Source organism: Doryrhamphus excisus, linkage group LG9, assembly GCF_037039965.1.
Source record: "Doryrhamphus excisus strain RoL-2023G ecotype Guam linkage group LG9, RoL_Dexc_Guam_v1.1, whole genome shotgun sequence".
Classification (NCBI taxonomy): domain Eukaryota; kingdom Metazoa; phylum Chordata; class Actinopteri; order Syngnathiformes; family Syngnathidae; genus Doryrhamphus; species Doryrhamphus excisus.
Genome location: NC_136365.1, coordinates 21287710 through 21306869, shown reverse-complemented (window position 1 = coordinate 21306869; position 19160 = coordinate 21287710). Strand labels below are relative to the sequence as shown.

General features: G+C 51.7%; 2 protein-coding genes across 2 annotated transcripts; one reads left to right on the top strand and one right to left on the bottom strand.

The window, feature by feature from the left end:
* Positions 1-66: 66 nt before the first annotated feature.
* On the bottom strand, positions 67-17969 carry pex6 (peroxisomal biogenesis factor 6). Its single transcript, XM_078793644.1, has 20 exons — positions 16472-17969; positions 8761-8909; positions 4496-5257; positions 3790-4329; positions 3448-3608; positions 3303-3392; positions 3096-3204; positions 2900-3021; positions 2719-2824; positions 2446-2648; positions 2188-2374; positions 2039-2115; positions 1848-1965; positions 1578-1783; positions 1414-1475; positions 1045-1153; positions 862-978; positions 715-792; positions 500-639; positions 67-433 (listed from the first exon to the last, which is right to left on the bottom strand). Exons 3-20 carry the CDS (start codon positions 4982-4984, stop codon positions 279-281), a joined length of 3069 nt encoding a protein of 1022 aa, XP_078649770.1. The 5' UTR covers positions 4985-5257; positions 8761-8909; positions 16472-17969; the 3' UTR covers positions 67-278.
* ttbk1a (tau tubulin kinase 1a) lies at positions 7751-18789 on the top strand. The gene is made up of 16 exons (XM_058046099.2): positions 7751-7838; positions 7933-8091; positions 8401-8548; positions 8625-8698; positions 8771-8911; positions 8989-9093; positions 9610-9675; positions 9761-9853; positions 9946-10071; positions 10144-10298; positions 10378-10588; positions 10658-10830; positions 10901-11241; positions 11316-11467; positions 16538-17934; positions 18001-18789. Exons 1-16 carry the CDS (start codon positions 7794-7796, stop codon positions 18413-18415), a joined length of 3801 nt encoding a protein of 1266 aa, XP_057902082.2. The 5' UTR covers positions 7751-7793; the 3' UTR covers positions 18416-18789.
* The last annotated feature ends 371 nt before the right edge of the window (positions 18790-19160 follow it).

Sequence of the window (19160 nt, the reverse complement as noted above, 5' to 3'; positions counted from 1 at the left end):
GGATGCTCGGAGGGGTCATCCAAGATGGCTGACATGGCCGTCACATATCAATGTAAACAATAAAAGTAAACAGTAAAAGAAAATGTATTTTTAGATCTTTGTTGATTGACATTTGCCAGTTTTGTACATTTTTACAAAAGTTGACATCATGTTGGCGAGGTGGTAGAGTGGTCGTCTACCAACCTGAAGGTTTGTGGGTTCGAACTTGGACGTGTCCTTTTGCAAGATATTGAAAGACGAGCTGTGTACCATGGCGGCCATGTTGTCTCTGACGCTGGTTAGCGGCCATTCTGCGTGGAGGCTGCGGTGAGCGCGCGTTGAAGGTGTTTGTATCTCAGCAGTTCCTCTTGTGAAACCGATGCGTGGAAGCCGTCCAGCGCCACGGCGAAGTCGTCCACGGAGAGGCGGACCGGCGAGTCCTCCGAGTCAAGACCTGACGGACGCAGGGAGACAAAAATTATCTTTGAGAATTTGTGACATTCAATGACCTTTGACGTACCCTGGTTGATGAGGGATATCTTTCTCTTGATGGCGGCCGTCATGGCGTCCGAACACAAAGCGTAGAGGTCGGCGCCGCTCATGTGGGCGGGGCAGCGCTCCACCACCTGCAGCAGGTTGACATCGGGGGCCAGGTGGAAGCTGAAGACGATCAACCAGGACACGGTCAGCGTGTGAGTGCAGTAGCGGCCACCGCCAGCAGGAGGAGCTGCTCACTTTCTGAGGACGGCCTGGAGAACTTGGAGCTGCGAGCTTCGGTCTTCGTTAATTCCGACGTAGACGAGCTTGTCAAACCTGAGAGGACACACGCCTTCGTGAATGACATACTTCGCCGCTTAGCGGCATGACAGCGTGACTGATGACCTTCCGGGCCGCAACAGCGATTGGTCCAGCAAGTCGGGACGGTTCGTGGCGCCGATCGCAAAAACCCGGGCGGAAGCGGGCAGCGCGTCGAGCTCCGCGAGCAGCTGAGAGACCACCCTGATGGATTCAACGCTAACTTTATCGACAAACACACACAACACGTTAGAATTAGCATTGGCTCACCTGTCCATCACACCGCCGGAGTCCCCACTGCGCCCCCTGCTGGGCGCCAGAGAGTCCAACTCATCGAAGAAGACCACACAGGGCGCTGCCGAGCGCGCTCTGTTGAACACTGAACACACGCACAAACGTGGTCAGTAATCTATTTATAGCGGTGGTGATTATTACCTAATTTGCATAACTGGCGTAAATGTGCGTGCAATTGAAGTGGACGCTGGCGGGTGTCAAATCTAGGGCACCACACGTGAATTAATGTACGGGAAATGTTGGCGAGGGGCCACGTGGGGTTAAGGGAAGGTCACACAGCGGAGACCGCCATAAGCTAACACCCCTACACCAGATCCTCACTTCATTGTTGGTGGTGGGGCTCACCTTCCCTGATGTTCTCTTCACTCTGACCCACGTACATGTTGAGGAGCTCTGGACCTTTCACACTGAGCGCAGAAGAAGAAGAACACAAACGTCATTCGCCGTCAACAACACCTGCACATCGGTGTTAGCTGCTAGCTTCCAAAAACACTCCAAACATTCCCAACCTGAGGAAAGTCATGGAGCACTCTGTGGCCACAGCCTTGGCCAGTAGAGTTTTGCCAGTTCCCGGCGGTCCGTAGAGGAGAATTCCGGTCCGGTTCAGGTTGAGAGACAAGAGCTCGGGACGCTGCAGAGGAAGTTGGACTGTGTCCAGGATGTCCTTCTTTACCTGCTGGAGGCCGCCCACGTCTTCCCAGCGCACGTTAGGAATCTACTGGCACACACTTCCGTGCTCAGCCACTGGAGGGCAGCAGAGTTCATGTCGAGGGACCCACCTTCGGGGCGCCAACGGCCTCGGACTGGATGTCCTGCATGGTGTGCAGCGCTGAGAGGATGTCCTGGTTCTGGATGGTCACACCGCTGGAGCACAAATCCTCTTCCCGCCGACCTGGGCTTCAGAAGACAAGCGGAGAGACGCCTTCAATGAACTGTTCGATTCCCAGGAGGAATGTTCAGGATGTCTCACCAAGCGAGGACAAGTCGCCTGCAGGCTGCTCTGCCCGCCTCCGCCAACATGGCGCTCAAGTCGCCCAACACGAAGCCCTGAGGACATGTCGGACCTTAAAAGGGACTCTATTGGACTCTTTGACGGGCGTGGTCGTCACGGCGACGTACGGCAGTGACTTTGGCGAGTCTCTCCAGGCTGACGTCCCTCGCCAGGCAAAGGTGTCGAGTCAGTGAGCCCAGCATGGCGTCACGCTGCTCCTCGGTGGGGGTCTCTATTGCCACCTGGTGGACAAATGCCGCCATGACGCCAGCGGACAGCTCCTGGGGTTTGCAGACCGTCGCCACCACTGCGACTCTGAACACACACACACACATTATAAAGAGGTGCATCAAACTGTGATGCAGGGCAAAAAGCTAGACCATCACCTGCCAGGGGCGCTCTTCAGCATCTGGACCAAGGCTGCCTGGACCCGGCCGTCCTCGTCGGTGCCCCCTCGAGGCCGCAGAAGAAGCTGCAGGTTCCTGAGCAGAAGAACGCAGGGCGTCACAGCGTTGGCCCGCTGGAAGAGTGACATCAGTTTGACCTCAGTGGCGGCAGGCGTGTCGCCGCACACGGTCACACAATCGACCTGCATGGGCAAAAAAAACACACAGTGTCAGTGCGTGGCTGGCGGCCATCTTGGGGTCCAGACGTCATGCCTTGAGCAGGTGGAGGTGGAGCCTGCAGGTCGCCGCGGTGACCGCCGTCACTTTACCGCATCCTGCCGGGCCGTGGAGAAGGAGCGTGCACGCCGGCAGAGTGCTGCTGCAAAGGACACATCACATGACATGACCACACCCCCTGCGAGCGCGCTAAACAGCGCCAGGACACGTGCGGTACCTGTGGCGGTGGGGGAGGAGGATGCGGGCGATGGTGTCCACCGTCTGGTCCAGGCCCGCAGGACGTGGACCGCTCCATAGTCCCGCAACGCCACACGGCACCATGCTGTTCACAGGTGAGCCCTGAAGCCGTTTCAGAGGTCAGAGGTCAAAGTTAGAAGTCTTTTATTTCTTTGACTTGAAGGGTGAAAGTTCACCATGAAGAGGGACGTGTGCAGTCTATTAGCCAGGTAAGCTCCTCCCACTTCTTCTTCATCTGTCTCAGTATGAGGACACACCTTCTGCACCTTGAAGAACAGCACCGGGCTGCCGAGCCAGGTCAAAGGTCATCATGGCTAATTAGCATGGAGGTTACCCACAGGAAAAGTCAAAGCACTTCCTGCTTAAGAAATGGGTTTTCTGACCTGAACAGGCCTGAATCTGAGTTCTGGTTCTCCAGCAGGTCCGGGTGGTTTCGGGTTGGAACCGCAAGGATGTCTCCCGGCGACACCAGTCTGAAATCGATGACATCAGCACTTTGCAATCCAGTCAAACTTCCTGTCGTCTGACCTGCTGCTGCTGCTGAAGTGTGCAGAGAGCACGTCGTCGTAGCAATATGGCAGCCTGGAGAACGGCGACGCCACCGGCTGGACGTGAAGCTCGCTGGCGAATGGAGGCCTGGCCGAGCTGGTGTCAGAGCGACCGACGCCATCTTGTGGTCGCCGCCACCTCTGAGACAGAAGGGAGTGACTGACGTTATACATATATTTTTCACACTTCTATGTTTAAGTCCCATTTTGAACAAACACCATCTAATTAAGGTGTTAAAATGCATATTAAAAAGTCGGTTTCAATCAAATGAATGCAATAATTAATAGTTTTTAAAGTGCATGTAAACATAGCGAATAGTACCTTCAATTTCAGGCTGCAGCAGCTCACATTCGTCTCGTCTCCTGCGGTCAGGTTGAACCAAAATGTTTCTGATATGACAGCACCTCCATGATGGATTGGCGTGCCTCCTGCGGCTGCGTCCAGCGACGTCACCACAGCCGCTCGCCATCTGTCGGGTCGGCCCGCTAACCACAGCTTGACCCACTCTCCATCAAACAGTCCCAACTTGATAAGCAGGTATCTGTTGACAAACAGGCATCCGTCCACGTCACCGTGGAAACCGTCCTCCAAACATCTCTGTGTGTCCATCACGGTCGCGTCCAGCCGCCATTCCTGCTCCGGCCAGATTCCACGGGATCCTGAGCTCAGGAGAGACCACCTGCTTCCCAGGCTGGCGGCAGCGTGGGCAAAGTCTGAGGCGCACAGCTGGAGCGTCTTGGGAGGCGGCGCCAAGTGTGGTACGTCCGACCAGTCGTTGCAGTCCGCCAGAACCACCGTGGTATCAGCGGTGATGCGACCCTGCTTGACCGGACTGCAGGACAACACCACCAAGTCTGACATCTGCAAAAGATCACGTAGACTTGCTGTTTATTTCATTTTTACTTTTAAAAGGGAAAACCTTTTAATAAACAACACTATTAATACTAACCATTAAGCCCCAGAACTTCATTGCAGTTTTAATTTCGTCTAAACTCAATTTGAATTCAATATTTTGGGGGGAACACACCTGTCCTGGCTCCTCACCGACCAGCGGTTCTCCTTGCCGGGCCAGAAGACAGCGTCCTGGCTGACACAGTTCCAGCAGGTCAGCGTTAAGCCTGGAGGCGTTGTCCCGGTCCAGAGAGTGACCGCTACGGGTTCCCAGTACCACACTGTCCAGACTCACAGGCACCACATGCCGAACCGAGCCGCGGGTCCCCGCCGACTGGAGACCGTGGAGCCGCAGAAATAAGCCGCTGGCGAAGAGCCTCACTCGGCCCCGTGGGACTCCGGAGCCCCCGAAGCTCACCGCTTCCTCCTCGCTGAGAGACTGAACGCGCAGTAAAATGGCGGAGTTGCGGGCACCGAAAGGCCGACGCGGGGTGAAGACGACGGTCGGGGGGTTGTTGTCATTGTGGAAAAGTAAACCCAGTTGAGACTTTGACACCAGAAGATCAAGCGGACTGAAGCGAGACGGGAAACTCTCCAGGCAAAACAACTCTACCTGCGTCGCCATTTTTAAACTTCTTCCGGTACTTCAGTTTAAGTGATCGCTGCCTCGAGAGGCTAGCTAGCAAGTGTCTTGTTTATTACTGTTTGACTTTAGCTAGCTAGCTAGCTAGCTAGTTAGAGAGGGAGAGAATCTATGACGTCAGGCAGTCTCCACATCGACAGGGGGCGCTGTGGCTCCGTAATGAAGGCGCGGCCGAGTCAGGGTGGTGCTGATGCTGCTGTAAGGATGAAGATGGAGCACAGGACGCGACGACGACAATGACGATGATGACGATAGCTGGTTCGGAGCAGTCCGGACGGGAAACAAGAAGCAGGTAAGAAAGCTAACAAAACATAAAACAACAACTGCTGATTGACGTGCAACGTGTGTGCGCGTGTCCGTGTGCGCGTGTGTCGAGGCCTTGGACCGGATGTGGGATCGATATTTAAACAGTATTTCGTGTCATGCACACTAAAAGCTTTTCTCATAAATGCAATGCGGACGTTGATGACCAGTTATCAACATTATGTAATTAGTGGACGGTACGAGGCGTTCAGGTGCTGCTTGTTGGGTGGGACAGAATAACACTGACTCACTCACATACTGCAGGAAACACTCATGCACGCACGCACATATTAGACAAGTATTTGTTTTTTCATTTACAAAATAAATGCAAGAAGTATTTCGTTCAAGTCACCTTGACCTTTCTTTGCCTCACAAACAAAGCGTGTTTCGTCCCGGAAACATTTTGACGTCATGGTTTACAGCGTGTGCACTGTTCACGCAATAAAAGGCAGCCATTATGTGTACAAATAGAATGGTTGGTATTGCAGTTTTCTTACGCAAAGTAGTTTTCATGTAAACATGCTCTTCAAATTAGCATTACAGCGTGTAAGAGTAGTCAAATGTGCTTTTATTTAGAAAGGTTGTACCGGATGTGGTCAGAGGTAGTGACGTGAATTGACGTTGGTGCTTGTGGAGCTGCAGTGCGGACAAACGGGCTGGTGCAGCAGAACCTGCGCCTCCGAGTTGACCCGGCTCAGACTGAGCCTTATGGATCCAGTAGCGGTATTTGAGTCCCGGTTACGGTCCAGCTGCAGGTGAATCAGACCGCCAGCACACCCGAAACCCGGACCGTGCAGGCTTTTAATGAAGAAGGCCCTTGCAGTTGGGAAACCAGAACGGAACCGAATGGGGGCTCGTTTCTGAGACGCGGCTTTAAGCGGACGTTTCGTGTGTGGACCACGTTCCAGATGAAGATTCCCAAAAGGCGGAAAAGGAGGTGCGCCAGGTAGGCCGTGCACGATGCGCGTGCATGTGGCTCCCCAATTCAGTGTTAGTCGGGTCCGTCCGTGTCGCTGCTGTAGAACCGGACCGGACCGGGCGGTGTCAGTGGAGCGATGTTTCGGTAATGACCCGGGTTGGTCCGGGCCAGATTTATTGAGGAGCAGGATGTGAAGCTGCGCGTGCGCACTGCGGCCGCATGAGTGTGCAGCGCAGATGTTTTCACGTTAAATATTAATTTGAAAATATTCCCACTAGTCAGCAGCGAAACACATTGTCTGTGTTCTTTCTGATCTAATGTTATTCAGAAGTCAACACCAATGTGAATTTGAGGCTTTTGTCTCAACATTCAGCTAAATTAACATAACTTGACCTGGCTAATAGAGCTAGCAAACAGAGCTAACAAGGCTATCGGACATTACACAGTTAGTAGCATTATAACGTCAGTTTATAAAGAAAGTAAATACAGAAAGTGAAGCTTAACGTGCCAATTTTTAGGTATTGAGACTTGGTGGCGGTGACACGATTACAAACAAAGCTAGTTGCTAACTGCATGGCGAATGAAACCACAAATGATGTGTCCCATGTGGGTCAAACAAGCAAAGATGGCGGATGTTTGTGTGCAACTGCTATGACGTCATGACGGAGACATTGTAGCGATGCTCTCGGCTGACCCTTTTCCCTTGTGATGTCACCGTGTGGGCGGACCTCTGGTTCTGTGCAGTCCTGTTAACTTTGCCGTCTGTTTTGGATCGTAGGCTGTCTTGAGGATTTGTTGTAAGCTGTCAGGTTTTCCGGGAGCTCAGAACTATGGTGAGCTGGGAATGATGTCAGCAGGACTCACCAGGAATGATGCTAACTGGCTTCTGGCAGAGCACGCCCTTTCCCCCCCTCCCCCTTCCTCTGCCCCTTAATAGGTTAAAGTATCAAGTGTCACGACCACAGAGTTCCTCAATGTGCATCATTTGACGTCGCCATGCTGAGACGAGCTAAACGTTGATGCTAAAGCTAAACTAGGCTATGGTCTTATTCTTCTGCATTTCCTGTCGTATATGTTACGTATATGTATGGGCCTGTTACTATGTAAACAAAATGATCCCACATCATCTTTTTTTAAGAGGGAAACTCTGTGGTCCCACTACTCTGCGATGATTGGTCGATGGGTCTCGCCGCTGCTGATTCAAAGAAGCCCCACCCCTCTCCATCAGAGTTGCTCTGATTGGACGCTGTGCATGCACGTGACACTGCATGCACATCAGCATGCTTAAAAAGTGACGGCCACTTTCCTCCTGTGGGGGGCGCTAAAGTGTTTAGAGAAACTGTTTAGCGCCCCCATCAGGAGCATGAAGAAGATGCGTCCGGTGCAACATTCCACAATATTCCTTGATGGAATTATGGAATCAAGGTCTATGGCCCAAGTCAGCTGATATAGCCCCTCCCCCTCTTCACATGTGATGGATATTTGCTGCCAATACCATCGCACGTCATCCCCCCCCCCCTTCTCCCCACCAGCCACGCCTCCCAGCCCGTAGCCTGATGCTGCTGACGAATGTCTTGTAATGGCGGCGTTCTGTTACAACGTCTCAGAGCTCAGGTTGGACCGAGACCCGTGTCCCCCACCCCGTCTCCCCACCTTGCTAAGACCGCTGTGTTACTCACCCACCCACTACCCACCCCCCCTCCCGCAGATAAATGGCTCGTTCAAGCTGGGAGCTGCTCGTGTTCTGTCTGGCTGGCAGATGCAGTGCCTAGGCCCCGCCCACCAGGACAACGCCAACATGAACGGGACGTCTGAGCAGGCCGACATCCTGCCGCCAAACTGCATGGTCAAAGACCGTTGGAAAGTGGTGAGTCTCGAACACAAACGCACGCACTTCACAACTCTCACGTCGCGTCTTTGCATCCTGAAATAAAGACTTATGTAACGCACTAGCTGTCTGAGCCAATCAGAACACAGCATGCGCCCTACGGCGTCTTTGCACTTCACTGATCAATTTCCTGTCGCCGCTCAGCTGCGGAACCACAGCATAGACACACATACATACACGTTTAGATGATCGTTCAAGTTTAAGCGCGTCACCTCGTTGTCGTGGTGACGGATATCATTATCGTCAACACGGGATGCAAACTGCGCAACTCCGCCCCCTGTGTCTCAGCTGAAAAAGATTGGCGGCGGCGGCTTCGGCGAGATCTACGAGGCTTTGGACCTGCTGACGCGAGAGAACGTGGCACTGAAGGTGGAGTCGGCCCAGCAGCCCAAACAGGTTCTAAAGATGGAGGTGGCCGTGCTGAAGAAGCTGCAGGGTGAGTCGCTGGGGTCCTGAAGGGTGCGCCATGACGCATGATGCCATTTTGCTCTACACGCTTTGTTGTGGTGCAGGTAAAAACCACGTGTGTAAATTCATCGGCTGTGGCAGAAACGACAAATTCAACTACGTGGTCATGCAGCTTCAGGTGAGAGGCGCCGGCTTTTGTTTTCGACCCGTCACGCGGTCTGACTTCAAGCGGTGGCTTACCCGGTTTCAGGGTCGTAACCTGGCCGACCTTCGGCGGAGTCAGCCTCGAGGGACCTTCACGATGAGTACTACGCTAAGACTGGGCAAGCAGATCCTGGAGTCTATTGAGGCCATCCACTCAGTGGGCTTCCTGCACCGTGACATCAAACCTGTAAGAACAGCAAGAGCGATCCGTCATGTGTCATGCTGAAGCAACGTTCAAGGAGAAATATTCTCTCGTTCATGTAGTCGAACTTTGCAATGGGCCGACTCCCTTCCACGTACAGGAAGTGCTACATGCTAGACTTTGGTCTGGCCAGGCAGTACACCAACACCACAGGAGAGGTCCGACCGGTGAGAACTTTCATTGACCTGACATGGTGTTCAATAGCATGTTGTCTCATAGTATAGCAGCCATTGGTACGTTAGCATTGTAGCTAACATACTGTATGTGTGCTAGCATGGTGAATATTAGCATGTTTACTTATTGTGTGTTATTGTGTTTTTATTATTTTATACATTTCCATTCCGTGACTTTTACTTGTAAATCATTATTATGATTTGTTTCATTTTTTTGTCTCTTGCGTCTTCTTTTTGTTTTTCTTCCAGTTCTTACCTTTGGACTTATGATTTTGACGTGCATGCCTTCATCATCACCATGGTTACCCAGGGATGTGAGTGGTTTCCATAGCCATCGATGGGCTGCATCAACAGTGAACGGACACGTCACATGTCACATGTCACGTTTACGATGTTCTTTTTCTAGATAATATCATCCACCGTGAAACCCCCGCTGCTCTTTTCTTTTCGTTCAATTTTGCTTGAATCTTGAATAATTGTAAGGCTGATGATGTCACTTCCTGTCTTCAGCCGAGGACGGTGGCGGGCTTCAGAGGGACAGTGCGCTATGCTTCTGTCAATGCTCATAAAAACAAGGTGAGTGTTTTGTTTTTTCTTTTTAGCATCGACGTCGGCCATCTTTGTAGTTTTACATATCTTCATTCGCTGAATGTTCTTGCAGGAGATGGGTCGCCATGACGACTTGTGGTCGCTCTTCTACATGCTAGTGGAGTTTGCTGTTGGACAGTTGCCATGGCGAAAGATCAAAGACAAGGTCCGAAACAGTCTGCTAGTCCGCTTTGTCCAGTTTGAGTCCAGTTTGAGTCCAGTTGTAGTACTAGTCCGTTGTGTTGTTGCCGTGTGCAGGAACAAGTGGGTCAAATCAAAGAGCGTTACGACCATCGCATGCTGCTCAAACACATGCCGTCCGAGTTCAACGTGTTCCTGGACCACGTCCTGGCGCTGGACTATTACACCAAACCGGACTACCAGGTAGGCCTGGTAGGCGGCAGCACGCCGCAGATGTCCGCTGTGCAGTCTGACATGTTGGTGGTGCGGTTGCAGCTGCTGATGTCGGTGTTTGAGAACAGCATGAAGGAGCGAATCATCACGGAGAATGAGCCTTTCGATTGGGAGAAGGCAGGAAGTGATGTCACCGTGTCCACCAGCGCCTCCACTCAACCGCAGCACAACACACGGCCCACCGCCGCCATGGTCGGGTGAGAAGGCATCTTCACATCCTACATGGCTGATGATGTGTTATACGTGCGTGTTTTCACCGACGCGTCGTGTGCGCAGCGCCATCGTGACCCCGGTCCCTGGAGACCCCCAGCGTGAGAACACGGACGACGTCTTGCAGGACGAGCACCTCAGCGACCAGGAGAACGCTCCGCCGGTGCCGTCCGGCCGCACCCCTGGGGAGTCTGGAGTCCCACCTGGCGGCGAACCCGGCGAGGCCTGGGAGGACACCGACTTCAACCGCAACAGACTCAGGATCAGCCTGAACAAGGTTGGACCAATCAGAGAGCGGCACTCAGGGATGCTCAGACGTTCTGACTCATTAGTTTCGTGTACGTAGGGGGCTCAGGAGGAGGAGGCGGGCCGCGCCGCCTGTCCCGTGTCACCGCTTCGTAGCGGCGCTCCTGACTCGCCCACAGGTCAGGGGCGGTCCTTACGATACCGCCGGGTCAACAGTCCCGAGTCTGACCGCTTGTCTGCTGCCGAAGGCCGTGCCGACGCCTACGGACAGAGGTGGTGTTGATCATTTAGCCACATGCTAAAGCTAACGTTCTGAGCCCGCTAATGTCGATATGTCTTCCAGGTCCAGGATGGATATGCTGGGTTCGCCGTCTCGTCACGTGTATTCCTCTCAACCGGCGCAGATGCTGTCGGTGGACCCCGGTTGCCGTGGCGATCGCCAGGCGAGTGGCAGGCAGGAAGTGTCGGCGGCATCGGCGGACCAGGAGGCGCACAGTAACGCCTTCATCCGTTCCGTGCCACTGGCCGAAGAGGAGGACTTTGACAGCAAAGAGTGGGTGATCATCGACAAGGAGACGGAGCTACGTGATTTCCAGCCAACCACCTCGGGAACTACGGACGAGGAACCAGAGGAGCTCCGCCCCCTGGAAGAGCAGGAGGAGCGCAGGAAGCTCCGGGCCGCAGGTAGGCGAATCTGATGTCATCATGGCGACAGACAGCATCATGTGACCTCGTTTAAAAGTGCCGTGTCCCTCCAGGCGGTGAACTGGTGGTCCGCCCCAAAACGCATGCCAGAGACGAGGAGGCGTCGCGGCGGAGTGCAGGAAGCCCCGCCCACTCCCCGTGTCACTCGCTGCCGTCAGGACGCCCCCGTCGCAGAGAGTCCGAGCCCCTTGGACCTCAGAGAGTGGTAAGAGACTCTGCCAGCCAATCACATGAGAGCTTTGATGACGTGCACACCACGTCGTCGCCGCCATCAAAGATCTCCTCTGAGTGAGATGCTCCGCACTGCTTGTTGATTTGCTGATTCATGTGCCGCCATCTTTGTTTTCATGAGTGGTCTTTTCACTGAATTTTGACCCACCAGCAGGTGGCGCACAATGACACACACTGTGCACATCTCACACACGTACACACACACACACACACACACACCTTGCTTGTATGCTGTGTGTGTAAGACGTGTGTGTGCTTTTGCGTGAGGACACGATCGGGACATAATAACAATGACATCATCATCTCACTGCTCTGACTTTAACCTTCACACAAGGTCATCAAAACATTGGTAGTCTTGAACTTTAGGACTTCCTGCGATGAAATGCTAGCATTAGCACATTTACTAGCATGTACATGCTGTGCTAGTCGTTAGCCACATCAGTACGTTTACTCGTATGTAATTGTTGTGCTAGCGTATAGCCACATTAGCACGTTTACTAGTATATAATCGCTGTGCTAGCGGTTAGCCACATTACCACGTTTACTAGTATGTACTTGTTGTGCTAGCGGTTAGCCACATTAGCACATTTACTAGTATGCAATTGCTGTGCTAGTGGTTAGCCACATTAGCACGATTACTAGTATGTAGTTGCTGTGCTAACGGTTAGCTACATTAGCACATTTACTAGTATGTACTTGCTGTGCTAGCGGTTAGCCACATTAGCACATTTACTAGTATGTACTTGCTGTGCTAGCGGTTAGCCACATTAGCACATTTACGAGTATGTAGTTGCTGTGCTAACGGTTAGCTACATTCACACGTTTACTAGTATATACTTGCTGTGCTAGCGGTTAGCCACATTAGCACATTTACTAGTATGTAATTTCTGTGCTAGCGGTTAGCCACCTTAGCATATTTACTAGTATATAATCGCTGTGCTAGCAGTTAGCCACATTAGCACATTTACTAGTATGTAATTGCTGTGCTAGCGGTTAGCCACATTAACACTTTTACTAGTATGTACTTGCTGTGCTAGCAATTAGCCACATTAGCATATTTAATAGTGTTGTGGTGGTATATAATTGTCGTGTGAAGTCATCAAAACTTGAACTTTAGGACTTTCCGCTATGAAATCTTGTGCTAGCGTTAACACATTCACTAGAATGTAATTGCTGTACTAGCGGTTAGCCACATTAGCACGTTTACTGGTATGCAATTGCTGTGTTAGCGGTTAGCCACATTAGCACATTTACAAGTATATACTAGCTGTGCTAGCGGCTAGCCACATTAGCACATTTACTGGTATGTACTTGCTGTGCTAGCGGTTAGCCACATTAGCATGTTTACTAGTATGTACTTGCTGTACTAGCAGTTAGCCACATTAGCAGATTTAACAGTGTTGTGGTGATATATAATTGTGGTGTGAGGTTGGTATGCTATGGTTTTGTGGTGTGTGACGCTGTGTTGTTGTTAGCATTCTGCTAAAATCCTGCTAGAGATGTGTTACTCGAGGGTTGTGTGCAAATATGGCTTTTTTGTGTTGTGTGACTTTTGTTCCTTGATGCTTGAGGTCTGGTGGCTCGTATATGACGTATGATTGTTCACATTAAATCTCTTACACACACACACACACACACACGCACGCACGCACACGTCAGAACTGTTTGAGTCACTTTTTCTTTGGATTGATTTCGGCACCGGCCGTGACCTCCGAGCTGGCTCGCCGCCCCCGGAGGAGCGCCGTTGTGTGTGTTGCTCCTTTAAAAAGTATGAGGAGGTTGAGTCGCCTGAGGAGAAAAGAGCGAGGGAGCCAGAGGGACGAGACGAGAAGGAAAAAAGTGATGTTTGAGGGTAAGCACAGTTTAGGAACTAGTCCTTTACTTGTCCTCCTCTTCCTCATCTTGCCCTCTGTCTCTGTCCGTCTTCGTCTGTCTCGTCCTCTCTCTCTTTCTCGTCTTTTTCTTCTTCTTTGGATTTTTGCACCTTTACTCGTGCAGATAGAGGGCGCTAGTTGCTAACGTCAAGCTAACAGTACACGCTCCCTCTCTCGCTCTCCCCAGGCTCCTCCCCCTTGTTAGCTTGTCCCGTCTGATTGGCTCAGGGAAGGGAGGGGGAGGAGACGAGGACAGGAAGCCACGTCACAGTGTTGGCGCTTAGTTGTCATGTTTAAAAAAAAAAAAAAAAAGAAGCAAATATTACAAATAAGAAGTGGGCTTCCTGTCGTTAACCTCCCCTCGCCCCTCTTTCTGATTGGTCTGTTTGCAGCTGGACGAGGACCGCCCCCAGCCGCGGCCCAATCAGCTGAGGAGGCTGGCCTCCTACGTCTTCTCCTCCTCCACCCTGGAGACGGAGCAGTACCCCCACGGGGGCGGGACCTTCATCCACAGGAGCCGCTCGGCCGAGAGCAGCCCCGCCCACGTGGCCGCCGCCTCCGTCCGGCGACGACACGCCGGCACGCTGCCCGCTCGCAGCAGACACTCGGTCCTCAACGTGTCACGGACGCAACTTCAGCACATGTTAGCTAAACTCATGAACAAGAACAACAGCTGAGAGCGCCCCCTCTCAAAGGGACGTCGGTGTAAATATTATCAGTTAAAGACACGCTAACGACCCGATCATCTCCACTTAGCCATCCCGGCCCCCTGGTGGTGTACACACACACAAACACACACACACACGATGGTGCTGACGACGCAATAAAGTCTAAAAGCAAGCATGTTGTTGCACAAGGTCAGAGGTGAGGCAGGAAGCGTTAGTACTTTTGTGATGAAGGATGTCGGGTCATCATGGCGTCCTGTCCTCCGGTCTTCCTGTAAGCGGCGTACTTGACAGAAGATTTGTCTTTCCACTGCTTTACGACTTTACCACGCGTTTTTTATTTTTTTCTTTTTAACGTCTTTTGCTGGTTGTCGCTTGTAGCGTTCATCACACTGAATGTTTGATAGCATCTTAGCGTGTGGCTGCTAGCATTGCTGATGCTAATCTCAGTTTTTGGTGGCTGAGGTTGAGTGTGTGCGCGTGTGTGTGTGTGTTTACTACTTTTTACAGTAGTCACATGTTGAACCGCGAACCTTTGCTACGCCCATGCGTTGGGTTTTTTTTTTTTTTTTTTTGCCGTGTTTGCTGTCGCCACTGTTGCACTTTAGCAGTGTCATTGACATGGACGCAATAATGCTACACTGTTAGCTTAGCATGCCACACGCTTTGAGTCTAGTGATTGGTTGTCGAGAATGGGGAGGAGCTTGCTAGTTGTATCCCCCCCCCAAAAAAAAGAGTGGACTGTTTTGGGGTTTCCGACATGAGAAGTGAGCAAATGTTTATTTCACAGAGTTTAAGGGCTAAATTTACAGAATATGCACCACTTCCTGTTTGCATTCATGCTGCTTCAGGGCGTATCCACTTTTTTTATGGTAGAATGTATAAGCTAGGCTAGCTGCTAACTTTATGTTGCACATGCAAACACTCAACATGGCGGCAAGAGACCGAGTCAAAACCGCCAAGTTCTGTCATATGACAAAAACATTGTATTCAGTCCACACGTTGGCGCGTTTTAAGCACGAGACATTTTTGACACGTGAAAAGTAAAAAGGTAGCGTGTAGTGACTCAAAGCTGCTATAGCAGCTAGCTTGGCGCTGCTCACTGCTGCTATTTGTGTTGTCATTTATTTGTTTTCAAAGAGCTTCCATGAGACCGAGAAAATGTGATGTGGTTAGTTTGATGCCGAGTTTGGGGTTGACTTTTCGCATGATGAAAAGGTTTTTGTTTTTGTTTTTTTTTAGGAAAAGTGTTTTAAATCTGGCAGACTGAAACTTACCTCGAAATCGAGCAATTAGCTGGCATTTTTACCTCATGAATCAGACGGTAGAAGGAATATATGATATGCATCTGTAAAGTATTTTGGGATAACAGGGTGACAACGTACAAGTAACGCTCTTGCTGACTTTGCGCTACGTCACGAGCGGTGCATTGAAAGTGAAAACTAAAGAAATAATAACAACACCCACTCGACAGGACGTCCTGTTTAGCACAGCTAGCTTACATGATCCGTAATTAATACTTGATGTGTTAGCGCTCTTTAGCATCCATTAGCTACGCTGAGAATTTTGTCCGGGGTAGTAGCAGTTGTCCGACAGCCCACTAGTCGGACAACTCGCTAGTCCAACAAATTTCTGTCGGCCCGCTAGGTGACAACCCAGCTAATTTATTAGCGAGTTACCATACTTACCCGGCCATTGGGGTTCAATAATGCTAGTTACATTCTTCTACAAATATTTGCAAGATCGTAGAATGACATCAAATCAAAGCTAACATTCATTAGCGGAGCTAAAGGGGAGCTAAAGAGATCCGTTAACAAGCTAGCACCCTCACCCTGATCACCTTTGCTTAAATTGTTGTTGATAAAGTTGATGATGTAATTCATAATGGTGGCTTGTCGGACTAGTGAGTTGTAGAACTAGTGGTCTGTCGGACCAGTGGACCGTAGGACTAGCGGTTGTTGGACTATAGGATTGTCGGACTAGTGGGTGGTCATGTTAGGTCACAGGAATGATTTACAGCACCTCTAAAAAAAAAGTGATTTTGTACTCCACTTAGCTTTCTCTTGTTTTTGAAGCTACGCTAGGCTAAAATAGCGGAATGTTCTTTTGCAATAAAAATCAAAGACGGTGTGGACGACGGAGTCACATTTTCTTACGACAAAAGCATGAAGGTTTTGATACGTGTACATATATACACTATTGTAGAAATAGTTTGCATGCTAAGCAGTACACGTATGTACATAAGATCTGTGTACATAGGACATGTGTTTAATCTTTACCAAACACTTGAAAACGGACTGCAATGCATTTTTGTGCCTTTTCTATTCTTGTGTGTAATCTCGACAATCTTGATAAGCTTGTGTGAAACCAAAACCACATTAAAAAGGATTTTGGGGGCAAAAGTGTGAGTGTTTTTTTTTATCTGACCAAAAGACTCACCGAAGCAGCTGTCCACGCCGATGTGTCCCTCGTGTCCAACTCTGTGCTTCTTGTGTGGCATTGCAGGTGTCGTCACCCCCGGACCGGAGCGCCCCCTCACCGCCCTCGCCGGACTACCGCACCAAGGCCGAGAGCGACGAGCGGGAGCACGTGCACATCCTCCCGAAGCTGCAGGCCAAGCGGGCCGACTTCCTGACCGTCATGCTGACAGGGACGTTGCCTCAGCGCCGCAGCTTCACCGCTTGCGAGGACGAGGACGCAGTCCCGGCAACCCCGGGACCGAAAGACGACGATGTGACCAAGAGCGAGTCCGACAGTGAGGCTAGTCCAAAGAGTTCTGAGCGGAGCCAGGATGCCGCTCCCTCGACGCTCATGGCCGAGGACCAGAGGGGGTCCAGGGGACACGTCTCGGCTGCTGACGCGGACCCGGACCTGGAGGATGCGTCCAAAACTCTGGTCCTCTTTTCACCCGGAGACACTCGAAAGTCCCCGTCTGGTGGAGACCAGGTTCTGGAAGGCGAGTTGGCCACGCCTTCTGGTCCGACCCCCCGCCAAGACCGCCTCCTTTGTGGAGATGGCATCAATGTGGAAACCTCAGAGACGGGACGGTTGTCTCCGGCCTTCAGAGCGGATATGAGGTCCTCTCCACCCATCGCCCCGGCATCCCCCCCATTTACCAAAGTAGAGCGCACTTTTATCCACATCGCAGAGACTTCCCATCTGAATGTCATGTCTTCCAACGGTCACACCATCCGGGAGACGGAGCGGGACGTCCCTGAGGGAGACACCCACGAATCAAGAGGAGCACCAGAGATACACCAGCCTCCGCTGGAGTCCACTTTGGATAAAACCCTCCAAACTGAGAACAGTCCTGCTGTCGTAGCTCAGTCTTTGGAGACGGTCCCAGAAGCCATTTCACCGGAGCCTCCAGAACAGAAACCAGCATGGTCCAACGAGGAGGCGCCAAAGGTCCAGGAATCTGGCTCTGAACCTCCTGCAGCAATCAAGCCCAGGATCAAGAGCAGAATTCCCGTGCTCATCTCAGAAGAAGACACGGAGCAGTCGTCCTCGGTTTCTGCAAGGGCTCGTCTTCAGCGACAAGCCAAACAGCAGGACTTGGCTCGTGTCCTGGTCCAGAGGCAGCAGGGTCGCTGGATGAGGAGGAAAATCTTGTCCGGGACCTCGTCTTCATTGTCCTCTGGAGATGACGAGCGTCGCAGGGCCTCAGAAACTCTGTCCACCGCTGGCTCAGAGGAGGACACTCACACCTCGGACGAGTTCAGGAGGAGCTTCAGTCTCAAGCCGGCAGAGGAGCAGGACTCCACCGTGTCCAGAAGCCGGATCCCCAGGCCCGTCACGCCTGTCAAAAGACCTCCAGGGAAGCTTGTCGCCGTTCCCTCTCCTCTCGCCTCGTCTGAGACATCCGAAACCAAAGGAGGAACATCAGCATCGTCACATTCCAGGTTTTAGGTTTTTCTGTAGTTTCGTCCTTGTCTACAATAACTTCATTGTCCTCTTCTTGTCTTCAGGAACCACAAGACCGGACCCGGCTTTGTCAGCACTCAACGCAAGTCCACATCCGTCACGTCCAGATCTTCATCTTCATGTCCTCGTCCGGCCGGTGTCCCAGTCCACACCGGCAGCCCTCGGATGCCCCTCAGAGTCCTCTTTGGAACCCGTCGCAGCCTTAGCTCCACCCACTGCAGGACTGACAGCCCGTCTCCCCAGAGAGCAGGTCCGTCCAGACCGCTGCTCTCCGTCCGAGCCCCGACGGCCCCCGTTCTGCCGCCCAGGAACACCACGGCCATGCGGCGCAGTGCCTCGCAGGAAGCGGCCGCCCAGTCGCAATCAGGCTCTGCCGCCAACACCAGGTCCCGGTCCAAAGCAGCCGGCGTGGCCAAAGGGACACCAATCTGCAGGGACAAGGTGGCGCCCGCTAGATAATACAAAGACACTCTGCGACAAGTTCGGCTTCAGTTCTTTAATGACTTCCTGTACCTTCACGGGCTTCCAGTGTGGAGGTCCGAGACTTTGTCCCCTGCTTGGATCACGCTGCATGGAACACCACCAAGATAGACTGTGTTCTTGCTGAGCATGCTTCAATCATCAGCAGCGTCTTTTCTTACGCATGACACAAACAGGGTCCGCCGTATCAGTAAAGTCTCGGTCATGTGACACCGCCTCCTGTCTTTCTTTTCTGATTTTCTAACCATGGTCACGTGACCTGGCAGTGGAGGCAACGTTTAATCGTTGCTGTCCAAAGAAAGCTGAGGTGAGTACAGCGAGTCAACTACGCACTAGCGGTGCATCTGATAAAGTCCCAAAATGGCCGTCCTCCTCGGGCAGGGAAGGTCGAGGCAGAGCCCTCATGTCCGGCTTCTGTGTTTTGGAAATAAAGCTGGAATAGGTTCAAATTCTGGAAGATGAAGAAAGCTTTCTGTGTGAGTTATTGTGTGTAGCTGCTCTACAGGAGTCCACTTCTCAATACAAAGTGCCCAAAACAAGCATAATAGGTCCCCCTTAAGGCTTGTCTCAATTTTGCCAGAAAATATCTTGAAAATCCCTAAGACCTTTAGGAAAATACTGGTCTGTGGTCTAACTCATTACATCTGGCATAATTTCATAAAAAGACAGCGACGGTAAAATATAGTGGTGGCAGTGTGATGGTCTGGGGCTGTTTTGCTGCTTC